The 27,012-nt window shown below is 47.0% G+C and overlaps 1 protein-coding gene and 1 long non-coding RNA gene across 21 annotated transcripts in view; both read right to left on the bottom strand.

Annotated features, from left to right (window-relative positions):
* fndc3a (fibronectin type III domain containing 3A) overlaps window positions 1-27,012 on the bottom strand; it is a 172,868-nt gene that overhangs the window by 10,159 nt on the left and 135,697 nt on the right. Inside the window, exons 14-24 of one of the 16 annotated variants that reach the window (XR_008069162.1) lie at window positions 25,118-25,186; window positions 22,919-23,037; window positions 20,337-20,442; window positions 11,017-11,210; window positions 10,650-10,763; window positions 10,326-10,475; window positions 7,664-7,877; window positions 5,743-5,881; window positions 4,963-5,376; window positions 4,695-4,895; window positions 4,043-4,627 (exon numbers count right to left, since the gene is read on the bottom strand). Coding sequence is in view for 1 of the 16 variants with exons in the window: in XM_052468767.1 (XP_052324727.1) it covers window positions 5,164-5,376; window positions 5,743-5,881; window positions 7,664-7,877; window positions 10,326-10,475; window positions 10,650-10,763; window positions 11,017-11,210; window positions 20,337-20,442; window positions 22,919-23,037; window positions 25,118-25,186 (1,318 nt within the window). In the remaining 15 variants the exon portion in view is untranslated. Of the gene's footprint in view, window positions 1-4,041; window positions 4,628-4,688; window positions 5,377-5,742; window positions 5,882-7,663; window positions 7,878-10,325; window positions 10,476-10,649; window positions 10,764-11,016; window positions 11,211-20,336; window positions 20,443-22,918; window positions 23,038-25,117; window positions 25,187-27,012 lie in introns of those variants that run through there. The other 15 variants (XR_008069163.1, XR_008069157.1, XR_008069156.1 and 12 more) reach the window with 15 other exon arrangements.
* LOC127908984 (uncharacterized) lies at window positions 762-3,994 on the bottom strand. 5 transcript variants are annotated; one of them, XR_008069384.1, is made up of 6 exons: window positions 3,876-3,994; window positions 3,624-3,665; window positions 3,519-3,560; window positions 3,267-3,350; window positions 1,324-1,407; window positions 762-1,134 (listed from the first exon to the last, which is right to left on the bottom strand). It is a non-coding gene; the product is annotated as an uncharacterized LOC127908984 (long non-coding RNA). The 5 variants fall into 5 exon arrangements; XR_008069385.1 differs by lacking the exon at window positions 3,267-3,350 and adding an exon at window positions 3,078-3,161; XR_008069387.1 differs by lacking the exons at window positions 3,267-3,350; window positions 3,519-3,560 and adding an exon at window positions 2,994-3,056 and having other exon boundaries at window positions 1,324-1,449; window positions 3,603-3,665.

Genomic DNA, 27,012 nt, shown 5'->3' with positions numbered 1-27,012 from the left:
GAGAGAGAGGGGACGGCAGGGGAGAGAGAGGGGACGGCAGGGGAGAGAGAGGGGACGGCAGGGGGAGAGAGGGGACGGCAGGGGGAGAGAGGGGACGGCAGGGGAGAGAGAGGACGGCAGGGGAGAGAGAGGACGGCAGGGGAGAGAGGGGACGGCAGGGGAGAGAGGGGACGGCAGGGGAGAGAGGGGACGGCAGGGGAGAGAGGGGACGGCAGGGGAGAGAGAGGGGACGGCAGGGGGAGAGAGAGGGGACGGCAGGGGAGAGAGAGGGGACGGCAGGGGAGAGAGAGGGGACGGCAGGGGAGAGAGAGGGGACGGCAGGGGAGAGAGAGGGGACGGCAGGGGGAGAGAGAGGGGACGGCAGGGGAGAGAGAGGACGGCAGGGGAGAAAGGGGACGGCAGGGGAGAGAGAGGGGACGGCAGGGGAGAGAGGGGACGGCAGGGGAGAGAGGGGACGGCAGGGGAGAGAGAGGGGACGGCAGGGGAGAGAGGGGACGGCAGGGGAGAGAGGGGACGGCAGGGGAGAGAGAGGGGACGGCAGGGGAGAAAGGGGACGGCAGGGGAGAGAGGGGACGGAAGGGGGAGAGAGGGGACGGAAGGGGGAGAGAGGGGACGGAAGGGGGAGAGAGGGGACGGCGGGGGAGAGAGGGGACGGCGGGGGAGAAAGGGGACGGCAGGGGGAGAGGGGACGGCAGGGGAGAGAGGGGACGGCAGGGGAGAGAGAGGACGGCAGGGGAGAGAGAGGGGACGGCAGGGGAGAGAGAGGGGACGGCAGGGGAGAGAGAGGGGACGGCAGGGGAGAGAGAGGGGACGGCAGGGGAGAGAGGGGACGACAAGGAGAGAAGTATGAAACAGGTCGTCTGCCAGTCTCCTTATTTGAACATGGCAACACATTTAGTTGGAACCATTTCCAACATTTCACTAAAACTGAAGGTTGCAGCTTCAAAAGCGGCCCCATATCAACACCTGTCTGCACCATATCAACACCTTTCTGTACCATATCAACACCTGTCTGCCCCATATCAACACCTTTCTGCACCATATCAACACCTTTCTGCACCATATCAACACCTTTCTGTACCATATCAACACCTGTCTGCCCCATATCAACACCTTTCTGCACCATATCAACACCTTTCTGCACCATATCAACACCTTTCTGCACCATATCAACACCTTTCTGCACCATATCAACACCTTTCTGTACCATATCAACACCTTTCTGCACCATATCAACACCTGTCTGCACCATATCAACACCTGTCTGCACCATATCAACACCTTTCTGCACCATATCAACACCTTTCTGCACCATATCAACACCTGTCTGCCCCATATCAACACCTGTCTGCACCATATCAACACCTTTCTGCACCATATCAACACCTTTCTGCACCATATCAACACCTTTCTGTACCATATCAACACCTTTCTGCACCATATCAACACCTGTCTGCACCATATCAACACCTTTCTGTAACATATCAACACCTTTCTGCACCATATCAACACCTGTCTGCACCATATCAACACCTTTCTGTAACATATCAACACCTTTCTGCACCATATCAACACCTGTCTGCACCATATCAACACCTTTCTGTAACATATCAACACCTTTCTGCACCATATCAACACCTGTCTGCACCATATCAACACCTTTCTGTAACATATCAACACCTTTCTGCACCATATCAACACCTGTCTGCACCATATCAACACCTTTCTGTAACATATCAACACCTGTCTGCCCCATATTAACACCTTTCTGCACCATATCAACACCTTTCTGCACCATATCAACACCTTTCTGCACCATATCAACACCTTTCTGCACCATATCAACACCTGTCTGCACCATATCAACACCTTTCTGTAACATATCAACACCTTTCTGCACCATATCAACACCTGTCTGCACCATATCAACACCTTTCTGTAACATATCAACACCTGTCTGCACCATATCAACACCTGTCTGCACCATATCAACACCTGTCTGCACCATATCAACACCTTTCTGTACCATATCAACACCTGTCTGCACCATATCAACACCTTTCTGTACCATATCAACACCTTTCTGTACCATATCAACACCTTTCTGTAACATATCAACACCTTTCTGCACCATATCAACACCTGTCTGTAACATATCAACACCTTTCTGTACCATATCAACACCTGTCTGCACCATATCAACACCTTTCTGTAACATATCAACACCTTTCTGTACCATATCAACACCTTTCTGTACCATATCAACACCTTTCTGCACCATATCAACACCTTTCTGCACCATATCAACACCTGTCTGTAACATATCAACACCTTTCTGTACCATATCAACACCTGTCTGCACCATATCAACACCTTTCTGTAACATATCAACACCTTTCTGCACCATATCAACACCTGTCTGTAACATATCAACACCTTTCTGTACCATATCAACACCTGTCTGCACCATATCAACACCTTTCTGTACCATATCAACACCTGTCTGTAACATATCAACACCTTTCTGTACCATATCAACACCTGTCTGCACCATATCAACACCTTTCTGCACCATATCAACACCTGTCTGTAACATATCAACACCTTTCTGTACCATACCAACACCTGTCTGCACCATATCAACACCTGTCTGCACCATATCAACACCTGTCTGCACCATATCAACACCTTTCTGTAACATATCAACACCTTTCTGCACCATATCAACACCTGTCTGTACCATATCAACACCTGTCTGCACCATATCAACACCTTTCTGCACCATATCAACACCATATTAACACCTTTCTGTAACATATCAACACCTTTCTGTACCATATCAACACCTGTCTGCACCATATCAACACCTGTCTGCACCATATCAACACCTGTCTGCACCATATCAACACCTTTCTGTACCATATCAACACCTGTCTGCACCATATCAACACCTGTCTGCACCATATCAACACCTTTCTGTACCATATCAACACCTGTCTGCCCCATATCAACACCTGTCTGCACCATATCAACACCTGTCTGCACCATATCAACACCTGTCTGCACCATATCAACACCTGTCTGCACCATATCAACACCTGTCTGCACCATATCAACACCTTTCTGCACCATATCAACACCTGTCTGCACCATATCAACACCTGTCTGCACCATATCAACACCTGTCTGCACCATATCAACACCTTTCTGCACCATATCAACACCTTTCTGCACCATATCAACACCTGTCTGCACCATATCAACACCTGTCTGCACCATATCAACACCTGTCTGCACCATATCAACACCTTTCTGCACCATATCAACACCTGTCTGCACCATATCAACACCTGTCTGCACCATATCAACACCTGTCTGCACCATATCAACACCTGTCTGCACCATATCAACACCTTTCTGCACCATATCAACACCTTTCTGCACCATATCAACACCTGTCTGCACCATATCAACACCTGTCTGCACCATATCAACACCTGTCTGCACCATATCAACACCTTTCTGCACCATATCAACACCTTTCTGCACCATATCAACACCTGTCTGCACCATATCAACACCTTTCTGTACCATATCAACACCTGTCTGCCCCATATCAACACCTGTCTGCCCCATATCAACACCTGTCTGCACCATATCAACACCTTTCTGCACCATATCAACACCTTTCTGTACCATATCAACACCTGTCTGCACCATATCAACACCTGTCTGCACCATATCAACACCTTTCTGTACCATATCAACACCTGTCTGCACCATATCAACACCTTTCTGTACCATATCAACACCTGTCTGCACCATATCAACACCTGTCTGTACCATATCAACACCTTTCTGCACCATATTAACACCGGTCTTCCAGTTGATTTATTGTTCTGATATTGTGAGAATCCTGGGCACCTCTCTGATTCAGAGAGGAAGACATTTCAGTTGAACACATTCAGTTGGACAACTGACTAGGTATCCCCCCTTTCCCTTTAGTCCTGGCAAAAACTAGTTGATAGTTTTGAGATTCTGAAGTTTGCACGCCAAACGGGCTGGTTGTCTATTCTATTGTCATGGACATTCTAAGAGCAGCCAAGGTTGCTATGGAGATGAACTACTTCTCCTTTGTTACGTTTATAAATTGCCTGGCTGGGCTGTGGGACAGTAGATAATTCAAATGGAAGTTAAAAGGGTATTACCCGGGAATTGTGGTGAATAACTCCCTGCTATCAACCAATCAGCATCCAGGATTCATACAACCTGTTTTATAATGATAGTATATACACACCATATATTTCCATCCAGAGATTCCAGGCTAATGATATTGTGAGGTTTTACCAGGCTACCAACCTGCCTCTCTTGTCCTCCATCTACAGCTGGTACTAATGATACTGTAGGGTTTTACCAGGCTACCAACCTGCCTCTCTTGTCCTCCATCTACAGCTGGTACTAATGATACTGTAGGGTTTTACCAGGCTACCAACCTGCCTCTCTTGTCCTCCATCTACAGCTGGTACTAATGATATTGTGAGGTTTTACCAGGCTACCAACCTGCCTCTCTTGTCCTCCATCTACAGCTGGTACTAATGATACTGTAGGGTTTTACCAGGCTACCAACCTGCCTCTCTTGTCCTCCATCTACAGCTGGTACTAATGATATTGTAGGGTTTTACCAGGCTACCAACCTGCCTCTCTTGTCCTCCATCTACAGCTGGTACTAATGATACTGTAGGGTTTTACCAGGCTACCAACCTGCCTCTCTTGTCCTCCATCTACAGCTGGTACTAATGATATTGTGAGGTTTTACCAGGCTACCAACCTGCCTCTCTTGTCCTCCATCTACAGCTGGTACTAATGATACTGTAGGGTTTTACCAGGCTACCAACCTGCCTCTCTTGTCCTCCATCTACAGCTGGTACTAATGATACTGTAGGGTTTTACCAGGCTACCAACCTGCCTCTCTTGTCCTCCATCTACAGCTGGTACTAATGATATTGTGAGGTTTTACCAGGCTACCAACCTGCCTCTCTTGTCCTCCATCTACAGCTGGTACTAATGATACTGTAGGGTTTTACCAGGCTACCAACCTGCCTCTCTTGTCCTCCATCTACAGCTGGTACTAATGATACTGTAGGGTTTTACCAGGCTACTAACCTGCCTCTCTTGTCCTCCGTCTGCAGCTGGTACTGGAGGGCGTCTGAGGGCGTGGCCTTGGCCGGTCCGTCACCCCACTTCAGCCTGAGGGTCTGGTGGCTGAACGCAGTACACTCTAGCCGGGGGGGCTGGGGAGGGAGAGGTTTGGTCTTCAACTTAAAGGTGTGGCTAAACGGACCTGATCCGAGGTTGTTCAGAGCCTGGATACGAATCCTACAGAGAGAGAGGAGAGGAAGAAAGAAGAATGTAGGGAGGAGAGCCAGACAGATGGTTTAGAGGAGTGTCTCTGTACCTGGTGTGGTGTGGTGTGTGTGTGGTGGTGTGTGTGTACCTGGTGTAGTGTGTGTGTGGTGGTGTGTGTGTACCTGGTGTAGTGTGTGTGTGGTGGTGTGTGTGTACCTGGTGTAGTGTGTGGTGGTGTGTGTGTACCTGGTGTAGTGTGTGTGTGGTGGTGTGTAGTGTGTGTACACCTGGTGTAGTGTAGTGTGTGTTGTGTGTGTGTGTGTGTGTGTGTGTGTGTGTGTGTGTGTGTGTGTGTGTGTGTACACACCTGTTGTAGTGTGTGTGTGTGGTGTGTACCTGTAGCTGGTGTCCGGTTGCAGATGCTGAATGATATACTTGGTGACTGGTCCGACAGAGATGGACTGTCTCTCTCCCAGGTCTATGAGGTAGGAGGAGATCTCAGCCCCGTGGTCGCACGGCGGCTCCCAACCAACAGCTACAATAATAACAACATTTAGAATATTATATATAGGCCTCCCGGGTGGCGCAGTGGTTAAGGGCGCTGTACTGCAGCGCCAGCTGTGCCATCAGAGTCCCTGGGTTCGCGCCCAGGCTCTGTCGTAACCGGCCGCGACCGGGAGGTCCGTGGGGCGACGCACAATTGGCCGAGCGCCGTCCGGGTTAGGGAGGGCTAGGCCGGTAGGGATGTCCTTGTCTCATCGCGCACCAGCAGCGACTCCTGTGGCGGGCCGGGCACAGTGCGCGCTAGCCAAGGTGGCCAGGTGCACGGTGTTTCCTCCGACACATTGGTGCGGCTGGCTTGGATGGCTCTGTGGGTTGGATGGCGCTGTGTCAAGAAGCAGTGCGGCTTAGGTTGGGTTGTGTTTCAGAGGATGCGTGGCTTTCGACCTTCGTCTCTCCCGAGCCCGTACGGGAGTTGTAGCGATGAGACAAGATAGTAGCTACTACAACAATTGGACACCAAGAAAATTGTGGAGAAAAAGGGGGGTAAAATTCAACAACAAAAATAATTATAATAATAATAAAAATAAAAAAAAATAATTATATATATGTGCTTCTCAATCCCATTTCAATTCAATTAGCTGTTTCCTGCAACAACACCTCTCGACACACCACACGGATACATTACACACTACACCAGGTACACACACACCAGGTACACACTACACCAGGTATAGCAACGACCTGGGGAATAGTTACAGGGGAGAGGAATGAACCAATCGGATGCTGGGGATTATTAGGTGACCGTGATGGTATGAGGGACAGCTTGGGAATTTAGTCAGGACACCAGGGTTAACACCCCTCCTCTTACGATAAGGGAACATGGGATCTTTAGTGACCAGACACACATGGCAATGTCCCCAATCACTGCCCTGGGGCATTGGGATATAAATATATATATATACAGTGCCAGTCAAACGTTTGGACACCTACTCATTCAATGGTTGTTCTTTATTTTTTACTATTTTCTACATTGTAGAATAACAACTATGAAATAACACATACAGTGGGGCAAAAAAGGATTTAGTCAGCCACCAATTGTGCAAGTTCTCCCACTTAAAAAGATGAGAGAGGCCTGTAATTTTCATCATAGTTAGACTTCAACTATGACAGACAAAATGAGGAAAAAAAAAAAATCCAGAAAATCACATTGTAGGATTTTTTATGAATTTATTTGCAAATTATGGTGGAAAATAAGTATTGACTGACCTTCATGTCTTAAAGTAATGATGGGCCGTCGTTTCTCTTTGCTTATTTGAGCTGTTCTTACCATAATATTTACCAATTATCTTCTGTATACCACCCCTACCTTGTCACAACACAACTGATTGGCTCAAACGCATTAAGAATGAGAGATATTCCACAAATGAATTTTTAAGAAGGCACACCTGTTCATTGAAATGCATTCCAGGTGACTACCTCATGAAGCTGGTTGAGAGAATGCCAAGCTTGTGCAAAGCTGTCATCAAGGCAAAGGATGGCTACTTTGAAGAATCTCATATATAAAATATATGTTTGATTTGTTTAACACTTTTTTGGTTACAACATGACTCCATATGTGTTATTTCATAGTGTTGATGTCTTCACTATTATTCTACAATGTATAAAATAGTACAAAATAAAGAGAAACCCTTGAATGAGTAGGTGTCTAAACTTTTGACTGGTACTGTATATATATATATATATTTTTAAATGGCTCCAATGAGGCTTTACAACATTCAACAAGACAAACAAAACAATGACAAACCAAACTGACCTAGACAAGTGGAGGGGGAGTAGAGAGGAGGCGTGGGGCGTCCATCTTCCTCCTCCTCCTCCTCTTCCTCTTCCTCCTGGTCAGTGGAGGTGTGGTATCCCCGTAGCTCCGCCTCTTTGAGGGCATGGACACTGCTGACGGCCGCAGGTACAGAAGGAGGAGTTTGACAGAGGACAGCCTCGCTGAACAGACCTACGCCAGCCACGTTCACAGCCTGGAGATGAGAGAGATGATTTGATATGTTAGAAACACAGGCTCTTAATGCCGTGACACAAGGAGTCTGTCTTCACTGCCAGACAAATAGGATTATGTTTTCGCAGGACACTGTCAGTTTCCTACTTTTCCCGGGATTTGGGTTGATGTAATCAGAAGATACTAGCTACATTATATATATATACAAAAAGTATGTGGACACCCCTTCAAATGAGTGGATTCAGGCCATTTCAGCCACACCCGTTGCTGACAGGTGTATAAACTCGAGTACACAGCCATGCAATCTCCATAGACAAACATTGTCAGTAGAATGGCCCATACTGAAGAGATCAGTGACTTTCAATGTGGCACCGTCATAGGATGCCACCTTTCCTACGAGTCACATTTCCGCCCTGCTAGAGCTGCCCCGGTTAACTGGAAGTGCTGTTATTGTGAAGTGGAAACGTCTCGGAGCAACAACGGTTCAGCCGCAAAGTGGTAGGCCACACAAGCTCAGAACAAGAAAACAGAAGTTTGTTAAAATCATCTGTCCTCGGTTGCAACATTCACTTCTGAGTTCCAAACTGCCTCTGGAAGCAACATCAGCACAATAACTGTTTGTCGGGAGCTTCATGAAATGGGTTTCCGTGGCCGAGCAGCGGCACATTAGCCTAAGATCACCATGTCCAATGACAAGCGTCGGCTGGAGTGGTGTAAAGCTCAACGCCATTGGACTCTGGAAACACGTTGTTTCGAGTGATGAATCAACCATCAGCAGTCCGACGGAAGAATCTGGGTTTGGCGGATGGCAGAAGAACGTTATTTGCCCAATGCATAGTGCCAACTGTAAAGTTTGGTGGATGAGGCTCCTTAGAACCAGGGAAATCTTAACGCTACAGAAATACAATGACATTCTATACGATTCTGTGCTTCCAACATTGTGGCAACAGTCTGGGGAAGGTCCTTTCATGTTTCAGCATGACAATACCCCATGCACAAAGCAAGGTCCATACAGAAATGGTTTGTCAAGATCGGTATTTGAAGAACCTTACTAGCCTGCACAGAGCCCTGACCTCAACCCCCATCGAACACCTTTGGGATGAATTGGAACACCGACTGCGAGCCAGGCCTAATCACCCCCAACATCAGTGACCGACCTCACTAATGCTCTTGTGGCTGAATGGAAGCAAGTCCCCACAGCAATGTTCCAACATCTAGTGGAAAGCCTTCCCAGAAGAGTGGAGGCTGTTATAGCAGCAATGTTCCAACATCTAGTGGAAAGCCTTCCCAGAAGAGTGGAGGCTGTTATAGCAGCAATGTTCCAACATCTAGTGGAAAGCCTTCCCAGAAGAGTGGAGGCTGTTATAGCAGCAATGTTCCAACATCTAGTGGAAAGCCTTCCCAGAAGAGTGGAGGCTGTTATAGCAGCAATGTTCCAACATCTAGTGGAAAGCCTTACCAGAAGAGTGGAGGCTGTTATAGCAGCAATGTTCCAACATCTAGTGGAAAGCCTTCCCAGAAGAGTGGAGGCTGTTATAGCAGCAAAGGGAGGACCAACTCTATATTAATGACCATGATTTTGTAATGAGATGTGTGACCAGCAGGTGTCAACATAGCTTTGGCCACATAGTGTATCTGTGCCTTGGGTGTTGTCTATCCTTAGCAGCTAGGGAACCAAATGTATAGTTGTAATGACCACTTCTGACCACTAGGTGGTAGTGAGTGTACACCATTCTCCAGCTCTGCCTCCAAATCCTCACTGTGTGGTGCCTGCTGTAGATCAGGGGTCCCCCAATCACATTTAGGAAATATTTTTTCTTGAGCGGAAGGCCGGGGGCCTGAACATGGTAATAAATAATTTAGAAAATTCAAATTGACCGCAACAATCCCAAACAGATTATAGTATTTGAGAAAAACAAAATCATTTCCAACCTTGATAAAACCACTGAGCTCATTTCCTGGTGATTCTATGTCCAAAAATACAGTTTTTCTCTCTCTCTCTCTCTCTCTCTCTCTCTCTCTCTCTCTCTCTCTCTCTCTCTCTCTCTCTCTCTCTTTTTTCTCTCTCTCTCTCTCTCTCTCTCTCTCTCTCTCTCTCTCTCTCTCTCTCTCTCTCTCTCTCTCTCTCTCTCTCTCTCTCTCTCTCTCTCTCTCTCTCTCTCTCTCTCTCTCTCTCTCTCTCTCTCTCTCTCTCTCTCTCTCTCTCTCTCTCTCTCTCTCTCTCTCTCTCTCTCAGAAATATGGTCAGCAATATGCTTGAAACATCAAATCGCAAAAAAATCTCAGTATCAAAATAATATAGTTTTGTGCGGTCAGCACTACTTGTGACAGAGAGATAGTACCGGGTAACCTTTCTGTACTGCTGTCTGGACTCACCTGTAGATAGAAAGTAGTACGTTATAGTAACCGAAAGCTGGACTCACCTGTAGATAGAAAGTAGTACGTTATAGTAACCGAAAGCTGGACTCACCTGAACCCGGCAGAAGTAGTTGGTGGCGGGCAGCAGTCCCTTGACCTCGTGGGCGAGGCTGGCACCGCTGAAACACACCTGCATGGCGCCCTCCGCTGCCCCCCACTCCACACGGTACTCTGAGACGACCCCCCCGTTACATGCTGGAGCCTGGGGAGGGGAGGGAGAAAACAGAGGAGCAGGTGGCGAGACTGTTAAAAACGATGGGATCCATTGATTGAGTGGTTCAACACGGACAAAACGTCCAATTTTGATTTAACAGGATGATTTCATTGTTGTAGGACAAACCACATAGAACAGAAGTCCCAGGTGTTGTGTGCCTACCTCCCAGCTGACCACAGCCACAGTAGGGGACTTGCAGGTGATGTGAGGGGCCTTGCAGGGCTCTGGAGCCCCGGGGCCCATGGTCACCTCACAATGCTCTGACAGGGGTCCGTACTAAGACACACACCACAACCAAAACACACACACTCATTAGACGGGGTCAGTCAAATACACAAACTTACAGGAACTGAGGAAATATGGAGGAGAGATTCAGAAAAAGGCTAAATTCCCCTTTTTTGTTCACTCCTGAAACATATTTAGTCAAACCTACACACTGACCAAGACTATCGTGTATCATTGAATGAACCAACAAAGTTGAGTTCAGTTTTCCCAGCATTCAAGGGATTAAAACAAGTCGTCGTCTCACCCCAGCCTTGTTGGCGGCCCGAAGGCGGAAGCTGTACGTCCGTCCCGGCAGCAGACTACCCACGGTGCAGTCGACCTCCGAACCTTGGTACACCTCCCTGACCTCCTCTTGACCCGTTGACCCCTGAGGACCAGCGCCACACACCTCCACACTATAGACCGACACCGGGCTGCCACCACCCACGCACGGCGGTCCTGGGAGAGACACGCGTATCCCAATTCGTTTTATTTCATTTTTCACATTCCTGATTATGCTCATTACGATGATACATTTCTAAAATAGCAGCGCATGTAATTACAATGATCAACAACAAAATTAGCGTTGGCCACTCTGGCTTCAGGTAACAGACAGCTTGACAACAGACGGCTTGACAACAGACGGCTTGACAACAGACTGCTTGACAACAGACAGCTTGACAACAGACTGCTTGACAACAGACTGCCTGACAACAGACTGCCTGACAACAGACTGCCTGACAACAGACTGCCTGACAACAGACTGCCTGACAACAGACTGCCTGACAACAGACTGCCTGACAACAGACTGCCTGACAACAGACTGCCTGACAACAGACTGCCTGACAACAGACTGCCTGACAACAGACTGCCTGACAACAGACTGCCTTCAGGTAACAGACAGCTTGACAACAGACAGCTTGACAACAGACAGCTTGACAACAGACAGCTTGACAACAGACAGCTTGACAACAGACAGCTTGACAACAGACAGCTTGACAACAGACTGCCTTCAGGTAACAGACAGCTTGACAACAGACAGCTTGACAACAGACAGCTTGACAACAGACAGCTTGACAACAGACAGCTTGACAACAGACTGGATTCAGGTAACAGACAGCTTGACAACAGACAGCTTAACAGACAGCTTGACAACAGACCGCTTGACAACAGGCAGCTTGACAACAGGCAGCTTGACAACAGGCAGCTTGACAACAGGCAGCTTGACAACAGACAGCTTGACAAAAGACTGCCTTCAGGTAACAGACAGCTTGACAACAGACTGCTTGACAACAGACAGCTTGACAACAGACAGCTTGACAACAGACAGCTTGACAACAGACTGTCTTCAGGTAACAGACAGCTTGACAACAGACAGCTTGACAACAGACAGCTTGACAACAGACAGCTTGACAACAGACAGCTTGACAACAGACTGCTTGACAACAGACTGCTTGACAACAGACAGCTTGACAACAGACAGCTTGACAACAGACTGCTTGACAACAGACAGCTTGACAACAGACAGCTTGACAACAGACAGCTTGACAACAGACTGCCTTCAGGTAACAGACAGCTTGACAACAGACTGCCTTCAGGTAACAGACAGCTTGACAACAGACTGCCTTCAGGTAACAGACAGCTTGACAACAGACTGCCTTCAGGTAACAGACAGCTTGACAACAGACTGCCTTCAGGTAACAGACAGCTTGACAACAGACTGCCTTCAGGTAACAGACAGCTTGACAACAGACAGCTTGACAACAGACAGCTTGACAACAGACAGCTTGACAACAGACTGCCTTCAGGTAACAGACAGCTTGACAACAGACTGCCTTCAGGTAACAGACAGCTTGACAACAGACTGCCTTCAGGTAACAGACAGCTTGACAACAGACTGCTTGACAACAGATAGCTTGACAACAGACAGCTTGACAACAGACTGCCTTCAGGTAACAGACAGCTTGACAACAGACTGCATTCAGGTAACAGACAGCTTGACAACAGACTGTCTTCAGGTAACAGACAGCTTGACAACAGACAGCTTGACAACAGACTGCCTTCAGGTAACAGACAGCTTGACAACAGACTGCCTTCAGGTAACAGACAGCTTGACAACAGACTGCCTTCAGGTAACAGACACTTGATAACAGACTGCCTTCAGGTAACAGACAGCTTGATAACAGACTGTCTTCAGGTAACAGACAGCTTGACAACAGACTGCCTTCAGGTAACAGACAGCTTGACAACAGACAACAGACTGTCTTCAGGTAACAGACAGCTTGACAACAGACTGCCTTCAGGTAACAGACAGCTCGACAACAGACTGCCTTCAGGTAACAGACAGCTTGACAACAGACTGCCTTCAGGTAACAGACAGCTTGACAACAGACTGTCTTCAGGTAACAGACAGCTTGACAACAGACTGCCTTCAGGTAACAGACAGCTTGACAACAGACAACTTGACAACAGACTGCTTGACAACAGACAGCTTGACAACAGACTGCCTTCAGGTAACAGACAGCTTGACAACAGACTGTCTTCAGGTAACAGACAGCTTGACAACAGACTGCCTTCAGGTAACAGACAGCTTGACAACAGACAACTTGACAACAGACTGCTTGACAACAGACAGCTTGACAACAGGCAGCTTGACAACAGGCAGCTTGACAACAGACAGCTTGACAAAAGACTGCCTTCAGGTAACAGACAGCTTGACAACAGACAGCTTGACAACAGACAGCTTGACAACAGACAGCTTGACAACAGACTGTCTTCAGGTAACAGACAGCTTGACAACAGACAGCTTGACAACAGACAGCTTGACAACAGACAGCTTGACAACAGACAGCTTGACAACAGACTGCTTGACAACAGACTGCTTGACAACAGACTGCTTGACAACAGACTGCTTGACAACAGACTGCTTGACAACAGACAGCTTGACAACAGACTGCTTGACAACAGACTGCTTGACAACAGACAGCTTGACAACAGACAGCTTGACAACAGACAGCTTGACAACAGACAGCTTGACAACAGACAGCTTGACAACAGACTGCCTTCAGGTAACAGACAGCTTGACAACAGACAGCTTAACAGACAGCTTGACAACAGACCGCTTGACAACAGGCAGCTTGACAACAGGCAGCTTGACAACAGGCAGCTTGACAACAGGCAGCTTGACAACAGACAGCTTGACAAAAGACTGCCTTCAGGTAACAGACAGCTTGACAACAGACAGCTTGACAACAGACAGCTTGACAACAGACAGCTTGACAACAGACAGCTTGACAACAGACTGTCTTCAGGCAACAGACAGCTTGACAACAGACAGCTTGACAACAGACAGCTTGACAACAGACAGCTTGACAACAGACAGCTTGACAACAGACAGCTTGACAACAGACTGCTTGACAACAGACTGCTTGACAACAGACAGCTTGACAACAGACAGCTTGACAACAGACTGCCTTCAGGTAACAGACAGCTTGACAACAGACTGCCTTCAGGTAACAGACAGCTTGACAACAGACTGCCTTCAGGTAACAGACAGCTTGACAACAGACTGCCTTCAGGTAACAGACAGCTTGACAACAGACTGCCTTCAGGTAACAGACAGCTTGACAACAGACTGCCTTCAGGTAACAGACAGCTTGACAACAGACAGCTTGACAACAGACAGCTTGACAACAGACAGCTTGACAACAGACTGCCTTCAGGTAACAGACAGCTTGACAACAGACTGCCTTCAGGTAACAGACAGCTTGACAACAGACTGCCTTCAGGTAACAGACAGCTTGACAACAGACTGCTTGACAACAGACTGCTTGACAACAGACAGCTTGACAACAGACTGCCTTCAGGTAACAGACAGCTTGACAACAGACTGCATTCAGGTAACAGACAGCTTGACAACAGACTGTCTTCAGGTAACAGACAGCTTGACAACAGACAGCTTGACAACAGACTGCCTTCAGGTAACAGACAGCTTGACAACAGACTGCCTTCAGGTAACAGACAGCTTGACAACAGACTGCCTTCAGGTAACAGACAGCTTGACAACAGACTGCCTTCAGGTAACAGACAGCTTGACAACAGACTGCCTTCAGGTAACAGACAGCTTGACAACAGACAACAGACTGTCTTCAGGTAACAGACAGCTTGACAACAGACTGCCTTCAGGTAACAGACAGCTCGACAACAGACTGCCTTCAGGTAACAGACAGCTTGACAACAGACTGTCTTCAGGTAACAGACAGCTTGACAACAGACTGCCTTCAGGTAACAGACAGCTTGACAACAGACTGCCTTCAGGTAACAGACAGCTTGACAACAGACAACTTGACAACAGACTGCTTGACAACAGACAGCTTGACAACAGACTGCCTTCAGGTAACAGACAGCTTGACAACAGACTGTCTTCAGGTAACAGACAGCTTGACAACAGACTGCCTTCAGGTAACAGACAGCTTGACAACAGACAACTTGACAACAGACTGCTTGACAACAGACAGCTTGACAACAGGCAGCTTGACAACAGGCAGCTTGACAACAGACAGCTTGACAAAAGACTGCCTTCAGGTAACAGACAGCTTGACAACAGACAGCTTGACAACAGACAGCTTGACAACAGACAGCTTGACAACAGACAGCTTGACAACAGACTGTCTTCAGGTAACAGACAGCTTGACAACAGACAGCTTGACAACAGACAGCTTGACAACAGACAGCTTGACAACAGACAGCTTGACAACAGACTGCTTGACAACAGACTGCTTGACAACAGACTGCTTGACAACAGACTGCTTGACAACAGACTGCTTGACAACAGACTGCTTGACAACAGACAGCTTGACAACAGACAGCTTGACAACAGACAGCTTGACAACAGACAGCTTGACAACAGACAGCTTGACAACAGACTGCCTTCAGGTAACAGACAGCTTGACAACAGACAGCTTAACAGACAGCTTGACAACAGACCGCTTGACAACAGGCAGCTTGACAACAGTCAGCTTGACAACAGGCAGCTTGACAACAGGCAGCTTGACAACAGACAGCTTGACAAAAGACTGCCTTCAGGTAACAGACAGCTTGACAACAGACAGCTTGACAACAGACAGCTTGACAACAGACAGCTTGACAACAGACAGCTTGACAACAGACTGTCTTCAGGTAACAGACAGCTTGACAACAGACAGCTTGACAACAGACAGCTTGACAACAGACAGCTTGACAACAGACAGCTTGACAACAGACAGCTTGACAACAGACAGCTTGACAACAGACAGCTTGACAACAGACAGCTTGACAACAGACAGCTTGACAACAGACAGCTTGACAACAGACTGCCTTCAGGTAACAGACAGCTTGACAACAGACTGCCTTCAGGTAACAGACAGCTTGACAACAGACTGCCTTCAGGTAACAGACAGCTTGACAACAGACTGCTTGACAACAGACAGCTTGACAACAGACTGCCTTCAGGTAACAGACAGCTTGACAACAGACTGTCTTCAGGTAACAGACAGCTTGACAACAGACAGCTTGACAACAGACAGCTTGACAACAGACTGCCTTCAGGTAACAGACAGCTTGACAACAGACTGCCTTCAGGTAACAGACAGCTTGACAACAGACTGCCTTCAGGTAACAGACAGCTTGACAACAGACTGCTTGACAACAGACAGCTTGACAACAGACAGCTTGACAACAGACTGCCTTCAGGTAACAGACAGCTTGACAACAGACTGCATTCAGGTAACAGACAGCTTGACAACAGACTGTCTTCAGGTAACAGACAGCTTGACAACAGACAGCTTGACAACAGACTGCCTTCAGGTAACAGACAGCTTGACAACAGACTGCCTTCAGGTAACAGACAGCTTGACAACAGACTGCCTTCAGGTAACAGACAGCTTGACAACAGACTGTCTTCAGGTAACAGACAGCTTGACAACAGACTGCCTTCAGGTAACAGACAGCTTGACAACAGACAACAGACTGTCTTCAGGTAACAGACAGCTTGACAACAGACTGCCTTCAGGTAACAGACAGCTCGACAACAGACTGCCTTCAGGTAACAGACAGCTTGACAACAGACTGCCTTCAGGTAACAGACAGCTTGACAACAGACTGTCTTCAGGTAACAGACAGCTTGACAACAGACTGCCTTCAGGTAACAGACAGCTTGACAACAGACAACTTGACAACAGACTGCTTGACAACAGACAGCTTGACAACAGACAGCTTGACAACAGACTGCCTTCAGGTAACAGACAGCTTGACAACAGACTGTCTTCAGGTAACAGACAGCTTGACAACAGACTGCCTTCAGGTAACAGACAGCTTGACAACAGACAACTTGACAACAGACTGCTTGACAACAGACAGCTTGACAACAGGCAGCTTGACAACAGGCAGCTTGACAACAGACAGCTTGACAAAAGACTGCCTTCAGGTAACAGACAGCTTGACAACAGACAGCTTGACAACAGACAGCTTGACAACAGACAGCTTGACAACAGACAGCTTGACAACAGACTGTCTTCAGGTAACAGACAGCTTGACTGCTTGACAACAGACTGCTTGACAACAGACAGCTTGACAACAGACAGCTTGACAACAGACAGCTTGACAACAGACAGCTTGACAACAGACTGCCTTCAGGTAACAGACAGCTTGACAACAGACAGCTTAACAGACAGCTTGACAACAGACCGCTTGACAACAGGCAGCTTGACAACAGGCAGCTTGACAACAGGCAGCTTGACAACAGGCAGCTTGACAACAGACAGCTTGACAAAAGACTGCCTTCAGGTAACAGACAGCTTGACAACAGACAGCTTGACAACAGACAGCTTGACAACAGACAGCTTGACAACAGACAGCTTGACAACAGACTGTCTTCAGGTAACAGACAGCTTGACAACAGACAGCTTGACAACAGACAGCTTGACAACAGACAGCTTGACAACAGACAGCTTGACAACAGACTGCTTGACAACAGACTGCTTGACAACAGACAGCTTGACAACAGACAGCTTGACAACAGACAGCTTGACAACAGACAGCTTGACAACAGACTGCCTTCAGGTAACAGACAGCTTGACAACAGACTGCCTTCAGGTAACAGACAGCTTGACAACAGACTGCCTTCAGGTAACAGACAGCTTGACAACAGACTGCCTTCAGGTAACAGACAGCTTGACAACAGACTGCCTTCAGGTAACAGACAGCTTGACAACAGACTGCCTTCAGGTAACAGACAGCTTGACAACAGACAGCTTGACAACAGACAGCTTGACAACAGACAGCTTGACAACAGACTGCCTTCAGGTAACAGACAGCTTGACAACAGACTGCCTTCAGGTAACAGACAGCTTGACAACAGACTGCCTTCAGGTAACAGACAGCTTGACAACAGACTGCTTGACAACAGACAGCTTGACAACAGACAGCTTGACAACAGACTGCCTTCAGGTAACAGACAGCTTGACAACAGACTGCATTCAGGTAACAGACAGCTTGACAACAGACTGTCTTCAGGTAACAGACAGCTTGACAACAGACAGCTTGACAACAGACAGCTTGACAACAGACTGCCTTCAGGTAACAGACAGCTTGACAACAGACTGCCTTCAGGTAACAGACAGCTTGACAACAGACTGCCTTCAGGTAACAGACAGCTTGACAACAGACTGCCTTCAGGTAACAGACAGCTTGACAACAGACTGCCTTCAGGTAACAGACAGCTTGACAACAGACAACAGACTGTCTTCAGGTAACAGACAGCTTGACAACAGACTGCCTTCAGGTAACAGACAGCTCGACAACAGACTGCCTTCAGGTAACAGACAGCTTGACAACAGACTGCCTTCAGGTAACAGACAGCTTGACAACAGACTGTCTTCAGGTAACAGACAGCTTGACAACAGACTGCCTTCAGGTAACAGACAGCTTGACAACAGACAACTTGACAACAGACTGCTTGACAACAGACAGCTTGACAACAGACTGCTTGACAACAGACTGCTTGACAACAGACAGCTTGACAACAGACAGCTTGACAACAGACAGCTTGACAACAGACAGCTTGACAACAGACAGCTTGACAACAGACTGCCTTCAGGTAACAGACAGCTTGACAACAGACTGCCTTCAGGTAACAGACAGCTTGACAACAGACTGCCTTCAGGTAACAGACAGCTTGACAACAGACTGCCTTCAGGTAACAGACAGCTTGACAACAGACTGCCTTCAGGTAACAGACAGCTTGACAACAGACTGCCTTCAGGTAACAGACAGCTTGACAACAGACAGCTTGACAACAGACAGCTTGACAACAGACAGCTTGACAACAGACTGCCTTCAGGTAACAGACAGCTTGACAACAGACTGCCTTCAGGTAACAGACAGCTTGACAACAGACTGCCTTCAGGTAACAGACAGCTTGACAACAGACTGCTTGACAACAGACAGCTTGACAACAGACAGCTTGACAACAGACTGCCTTCAGGTAACAGACAGCTTGACAACAGACTGCATTCAGGTAACAGACAGCTTGACAACAGACTGTCTTCAGGTAACAGACAGCTTGACAACAGACAGCTTGACAACAGACAGCTTGACAACAGACTGCCTTCAGGTAACAGACAGCTTGACAACAGACTGCCTTCAGGTAACAGACAGCTTGACAACAGACTGCCTTCAGGTAACAGACAGCTTGACAACAGACAACTTGACAACAGACTGTCTTCAGGTAACAGACAGCTTGACAACAGACTGCCTTCAGGTAACAGACAGCTCGACAACAGACTGCCTTCAGGTAACAGACAGCTTGACAACAGACTGCCTTCAGGTAACAGACAGCTTGACAACAGACTGCCTTCAGGTAACAGACAGCTTGACAACAGACTGTCTTCAGGTAACAGACAGCTTGACAACAGACAGCTTGACAACAGACTGTCTTCAGGTAACAGACAGCTTGACAACAGACTGCTTGACAACAGACAGCTTGACAACAGACAGCTTGACAACAAACTTCCCCACCACAATGTGTCTGCTAAAATAGCATATATATTATTAAAGCCAGTTATTCCTTGGCACCAAAAGAGAATAAAATATGCCCACATAAAGTGGTTGTAGTGCAGGTTGGCATGGTGACAGAGGGGTGGTAGTGTAGGTTGGCATGATTGCAGAGGGGTGGTAGTGTAGGTTGGCGTTGGCATGGTGACAGAGGGGTGGGAGTGTAGGTTGGCATGGTGGCAGAGGGGTGGTAGTGTAGGTTGGCATGGTGACAGAGGGGTGGTAGTGTAGGTTGGCATGGTGACAGAGGGGTGGTAGTGTAGGTTGGCATGGTGACAGAGGGGTGGTAGTGTAGGTTGGCATGGTGACAGAGGGGTGGTAGTGTAGGTTGGCATGGTGACAGAGGGGTGGTAGTGTAGGTTGGCATGGTGACAGAGGGGTGGTAGTGTAGGTTAGAGGGGTGGTGGTGTAGGACAGGGGGGTGGTAGTGTAGGTCGGCATGGTGACAGAGGGGTGGTAGTGTAGGTCGGCAGGGGGGATGGCAGAGCTACTCACCCCAACGTAGCTGCACCTCTCTGGCCTTGGGCTTGCCCACCACGCGGGGCGGCTGGCACTGCCCCGGGGGCACCGCGGGAGTCTGGATCTGCAGAGTCTCTGACAGCTGGAACATAACAACATGCTGATGAGAAAACACCACCACAATTAGAAGACAACATTCTACTTGGATAGAAGACCCCTCCATCTGTATATACAGTTAGGACAGCCTCTCTCTCTGCCTTACAAACCCATTTCTATTTAAATTATACAACTGATGAAAAAGAATGACGTGAATACAGTAGCCATTGACAATGTAAAACTACACTGCATATTACTGCCACGTTGATCTGCTGTGTCAGTAACAGTTAAATCTCCTTTTCTGTGACAGCCACCCAACATGTGAATGTTCTGTCACATTATTCTGCCCCCCCACGCCAACAACAATACATTTAACCAAAACAACAGCTTGGCATCGTGAGTCATGTTTCTCGGAGACTATCTAAGCCGTCATGAATATGAGCCATTAAAGCGAGATCATCATATCACAGCTGATCTGGCTAATTAACAATTAGCACAGGTTCCTACGCCATGCGACCAGGGCTAACTGACTACAGCGCGCTGTCTGGTACGTACATATGATATGCCAAATGGCACCCTATTCCCTATGTAGTGCGCTACTTTAGGATCAGGACTGGCACCCTATTCCATATATAGTGCACTACTTTAGACCAGGGCTGGCACCCTATTCCCTATGTAGTGCGCTACTTTAGGATCAGGACTGGCACCCTATTCCATATATAGTGCACTACTTTAGACCAGGGCTGGCACCCTATTCCCTATATAGTGCACTACTTTAGGACCAGGGCTGGCACCCTATTCCCTATATAGTACACTATTTTAGACCAGGGCTGGCACCCTATTCCATATATTATATAGTGCACTACTTTTTAACCAGCGCAATAGGGGCTAAAATAGAGTCCTAAGTAGTGCACTAAATAGGGAACAGAGTCGTGAAGAAGATCATTAATAACCTCCACATGAAGAAATCAGATGAACGACAACCTCGTATTAGAGACGGGCCAGAAATAGACGGCATGGACACCACTGGGATACTACTGCTAGAACCATTCATCATTATGAAGCAGAGGAACTGATGACACAGCTGAGAGAGAGAGACATGGAAATAGAAGGCTAGAGAGAGAGAGACATGGAAATAGAAGGCTAGAGAGAGAGAGACATGGAAATAGAAGGCTAGAGAGAGAGAGACATGGAAATAGAAGGCTAGAGAGAGAGAGACATGGAAATAGAAGGCTAGAGAGAGAGACATGGAAATAGAAGGCTAGAGAGAGAGACATGGAAATAGAAGGCTAGAGAGAGAGACATGGAAATAGAAGGCTAGAGAGAGAGAGACATGGAAATAGAAGGCTAGAGAGAGAGAGACATGGAAATAGAAGGCTAGAGAGAGAGAGACATGGAAATAGAAGGCTAGAGAGAGAGAGACATGGAAATAGAAGGCTAGAGAGAGAGAGACATGGAAATAGAAGGCTAGAGAGAGAGACATGGAAATAGAAGGCTAGAGAGAGAGACATGGAAATAGAAGGCTAGAGAGAGAGACATGGAAATAGAAGGCTAGAGAGAGAGAGACATGGAAATAGAAGGCTAGAGAGAGAGACATGGAAATAGAAGGCTAGAGAGAGAGACATGGAAATAGAAGGCTAGAGAGAGAGACATGGAAATAGAAGGCTAGAGAGAGAGACATGGAAATAGAAGGCTAGAGAGAGAGACATGGAAATAGAAGGCTAGAGAGAGAGACATGGAAATAGAAGGCTAGAGAGAGAGAGACATGGAAATAGAAGGCTAGAGAGAGACATGGAAATAGAAGGCTAGAGAGAGAGACATGGAAATAGAAGGCTAGAGAGAGAGAGAGAGACATGGAAATAGAAGGCTAGAGAGAGGAGACATGGAAATAGAAGGCTAGAGAGGGAGACATGGAAATAGAAGGCTAGAGAGGAGAGACATGGAAATAGAAGGCTAGAGAGAGAGGCATGGAAATAGAAGGCTAGAGAGAGAGAGACATGGAAATAGAAGGCTAGAGAGAGAGAGACATGGAAATAGAAGGCTAGAGAGAGACATGGAAATAGAAGGCTAGAGAGAGAGAGACATGGAAATAGAAGGCTAGAGAGAGAGAGACATGGAAATAGAAGGCTAGAGAGAGAGAGACATGGAAATAGAAGGCTAGAGAGAGAGAGACATGGAAATAGAAGGCTAGAGAGAGAGACATGGAAATAGAAGGCTAGAGAGAGAGAGACATGGAAATAGAAGGCTAGAGAGAGAGAGACATGGAAATAGAAGGCTAGAGAGAGAGACATGGAAGTAGAAAGATATACATAAAGAGCCATGCAAAAAGAAACTTCTAGAAATTGAGCTATTTTGTTGTGTTAGTTATATCATGAGTGACAGAGATATAACGGTGAGAAACGTCACAGACAGGAAGTAGACGAGGCTGGTCTAAAGCTCTCGTGGCTGCGCGGACTGTGTGTATTGTTCGCTCCAGTACATGCAGAGGTGTGTGTGTGTGTGGTGCAGTAAGGCTGACTCACTGGGCTTTGCCCCCCCTCACTCATGCAGTAAACTCTGGTCTGGTAGGAGTGGCCTGGCTTCAGCCCCTCACACACATGTTCCATGGATGGACCACTGTACGCCAGCTCCCACGACACACCTAGAGGGACACACACACACACACGGGGAGACACGCGGACAGACAGACACGCGGACAGACAGACAGAGACACGCGGACAGACAGACACGCGGACAGACAGACACGCGGACAGACAGACACGCGGACAGACAGACACGCGGACAGACAGACACGCGGACAGACAGACAGAGACACATGGACAGACAGACACGCAGACAGACACGCAGACAGACACGCAGACAGACACGCGGACAGACAGACACGCGGACGGACAGACACACGGACGGACAGACACACGGACGGACAGACAGAGACACACGGACAGACAGACAGAGACACACGGACAGACAGACAGAGACACACGGACAGACAGACAGAGACACACGGACAGACAGACAGAGACACACGGACAGACAGACACACGGACAGACAGACACACGGACGGACAGACACGCAGACAGACACGCGGACAGACACGCGGACAGACACGCGGACAGACACGCGGACAGACACGCGGACAGACACGCGGACAGACAGACACGCGGACAGACAGACACACACGGACGGACAGACAGAGACACACGGACAGACACACAGAGACACACGGACAGACACACAGAGACACACGGACAGACAGACAGAGACACACGGACAGACACACGGACAGACACACAGAGAGACATGAACACACGGACAGACACACAGAGACACACGGACAGACACACAGAGAGAGACATGAACACACACTACTAAGCCATCTTGTTCTTGGCCTTCAGGAAGTAGTCATGCAGTAGCCGTTGACTTATTCAGCGTTTTATTGTGTTACAGCCTGAATTCAAAATGGATTAAATATGTTTATTTTCATCTAGACACAATACCGCATCAGGACAAAGTGAAAATATGGTTTTAGAAATGTTTGTAAAAATGTGTTGGAAATTAAATCCAGAAATATCTCATTTACATAAGTACTCAAACCCCTCAGTCAATACATGTTCAAATCATCATTGGCAGTGATTCCAGCTGTGAGTCTTTCTGGGTAAGTCTCTAAGAGCTTTCCACACCTGGATTGTACAATATTTGCCCATTTTTCTTTTTAAAATTATACAAACTCTGTCAAATTGGCTGTTGATCATTGGTAGGCAGCCATTTTGAAGGCTGGCCGTACATTTTCAGGTAGATCTAAGTCAAAACTGTAACTCGGCCACTCATTCAGTGTCCTCTTGGTAAGCAACTCTAGTATATATATTTGGCCTTGTGTTTTAGGTTGTTGTCCTGCTGAAAGGTGAATTCATCTCCCAGTGTCTGGTGGAAAGCAGACTGAACCAGGTTATTGTCCTGCTGAAAGGTGAATTCATCTCCCAGTGTCTGGTGGAAAGCAGACTGAACCAGGTTATTGTCCTGCTGAAAGGTGAATTCATCTCCCAGTGTCTGGTGGAAAGCAGACTGAACCAGGTTATTGTCCTGCTGAAAGGTGAATTCATCTCCCAGTGTCTGGTGGAAAGCAGACTGAACCAGTTATTGTCCTGCTGAAAGGTGAATTCATCTCCCAGTGTCTGGTGGAAAGCAGACTGAACCAGGTTGTTGTCCTGCTGAAAGGTGAATTCATCTCCCAGTGTCTGGTGGAAAGCAGACTGAACCAGGTTATTGTCCTGCTGAAAGGTGAATTCATCTCCCAGTGTCTGGTGGAAAGCAGACTGAACCAGGTTTTCCTCTCTGATTTTGCCTGTGCTTAGCTCCATTCCATTTATTTTGTATCCTGAAAAACTCCACAGTCCTTAACGACTACAAGCATACCCCATAACACGACGCAGCTACCATCCTGCTTGAAAATATGAAGAGTAGTACACTGTGTTTTGTTGGATTTGTCAACTTGTCAGCTCGGGGATTCGATCTTGCAACCTTTCTGTTACTAGTCCAACGCTCTAACCACTAGGTTACCCTGCCGCTCCCATTTCCAAGCAGAGTGTGAGATGTATCAAGGTGTCTGTTACTAGTCCAACGCTCTAACCACTAGGCTACCCAGCCGCCCCCATTAAACAAAATAAATATATAATATATAGTTATAATAAATAAATGTGATTGATTTGCAGTCGAAACTTACCGCTTAGTCCCTCAGATATCTCCACCACATATTTGGTCACTTCCGCCCCTCCATTATCTTTAGGAGGTTCTAGAGAGAGAATACAACAATCACTTCCTGTTATGGATCGATGTCTCTATAGCTCTGTTAAAACCTGTTATGGGATCGATGTCTCTATAGCTCTGTTAAAACCTGTTATGGGATCGATGTCTCTATAGCTCTGTTAAAACCTGTTATGGGATCGATGTCTCTATAGCTCTGTTAAAACCTGTTATGGGACCGATGTCTCTATAGCTCTGTTAAAACCTGTTATGGACCGATGTCTCTATAGCTCTGTTAAAACCTGTTATGGACCGATGTCTCTATAGCTCTGTTAAAACCTGTTATGGACCGATGTCTCTATAGCTCTGTTAAAACCTGTTATGGGATCGATGTCTCTATAGCTCTGTTAAAACCTGTTATGGGATCGATGTCTCTATAGCTCTGTTAAAACCTGTTATGGGATCGATGTCTCTATAGCTCTGTTAAAACCTGTTATGGGATCGATGTCTCTATAGCTCTGTTAAAACCTGTTATGGGATCGATGTCTCTATAGCTCTGTTAAAACCTGTTATGGATCGATGTCTCTATAGCTCTGTTAAAACCTGTTATGGGATCGATGTCTCTATAGCTCTGTTAAAACCTGTTATGGGACCGATGTCTCTATAGCTCTGTTAAAACCTGTTATGGATCGATGTCTCTATAGCTCTGTTAAAACCTGTTATGGGATCGATGTCTCTATAGCTCTGTTAAAACCTGTTATGGACCGATGTCTCTATAGCTCTGTTAAAACCTGTTATGGGATCGATGTCTCTATAGCTCTGTTAAAACCTGTTATGGGATCGATGTCTCTATAGCTCTGTTAAAACCTGTTATGGACCGATGTCTCTATAGCTCTGTTAAAACCTGTTATGGGATCGATGTCTCTATAGCTCTGTTAAAACCTGTTATGGGACCGATGTCTCTATAGCTCTGTTAAAACCTGTTATGGGATCGATGTCTCTATAGCTCTGTTAAAACCTGTTATGGACCGATGTCTCTATAGCTCTGTTAAAACCTGTTAGGGACCGATGTCTCTATAGCTCTGTTAATTAAAACCTGTTATGGATCGATGTCTCTATAGCTCTGTTAAAACCTGTTATGGATCGATGTCTCTATAGCTCTGTTAAAACCTGTTATGGACCGATGTCTCTATAGCTCTGTTAAAACCTGTTATGGACCGATGTCTCTATAGCTCTGTTAAAACCTGTTATGGATCGATGTCTCTATAGCTCTGTTAAAACCTGTTATGGACCGATGTCTCTATAGCTCTGTTAAAACCTGTTATGGATCGATGTCTCTATAGCTCTGTTAAAACCTGTTATGGATCGATGTCTCTATAGCTCTGTTAAAACCTGTTATGGGATCGATGTCTCTATAGCTCTGTTAAAACCTGTTATGGATCGATGTCTCTATAGCTCTGTTAAAACCTGTTATGGGATCGATGTCTCTATAGCTCTGTTAAAACCTGTTATGGGATCGATGTCTCTATAGCTCTGTTAAAACCTGTTATGGGACCGATGTCTCTATAGCTCTGTTAAAACCTGTTATGGACCGATGTCTCTATAGCTCTGTTAAAACCTGTTATGGACCGATGTCTCTATAGCTCTGTTAAAACCTGTTATGGATCGATGTCTCTATAGCTCTGTTAAAACCTGTTATGGACCGATGTCTCTATAGCTCTGTTAAAACCTGTTATGGGATCGATGTCTCTATAGCTCTGTTAAAACCTGTTATGGACCATTGTCTCTATAGCTCTGTTAAAACCTGTTATGGACCGATGTCTCTATAGCTCTGTTAAAACCTGTTATGGATCGATGTCTCTATAGCTCTGTTAA

The sequence above is a fragment of the Oncorhynchus keta genome, chromosome 18 (genome assembly GCF_023373465.1).
Source record: "Oncorhynchus keta strain PuntledgeMale-10-30-2019 chromosome 18, Oket_V2, whole genome shotgun sequence".
Taxonomy (NCBI): domain Eukaryota; kingdom Metazoa; phylum Chordata; class Actinopteri; order Salmoniformes; family Salmonidae; genus Oncorhynchus; species Oncorhynchus keta.
The sequence above is the reverse complement of the archived record's forward strand: the minus strand, read 5'-3'. Positions and strand labels throughout refer to the sequence as shown.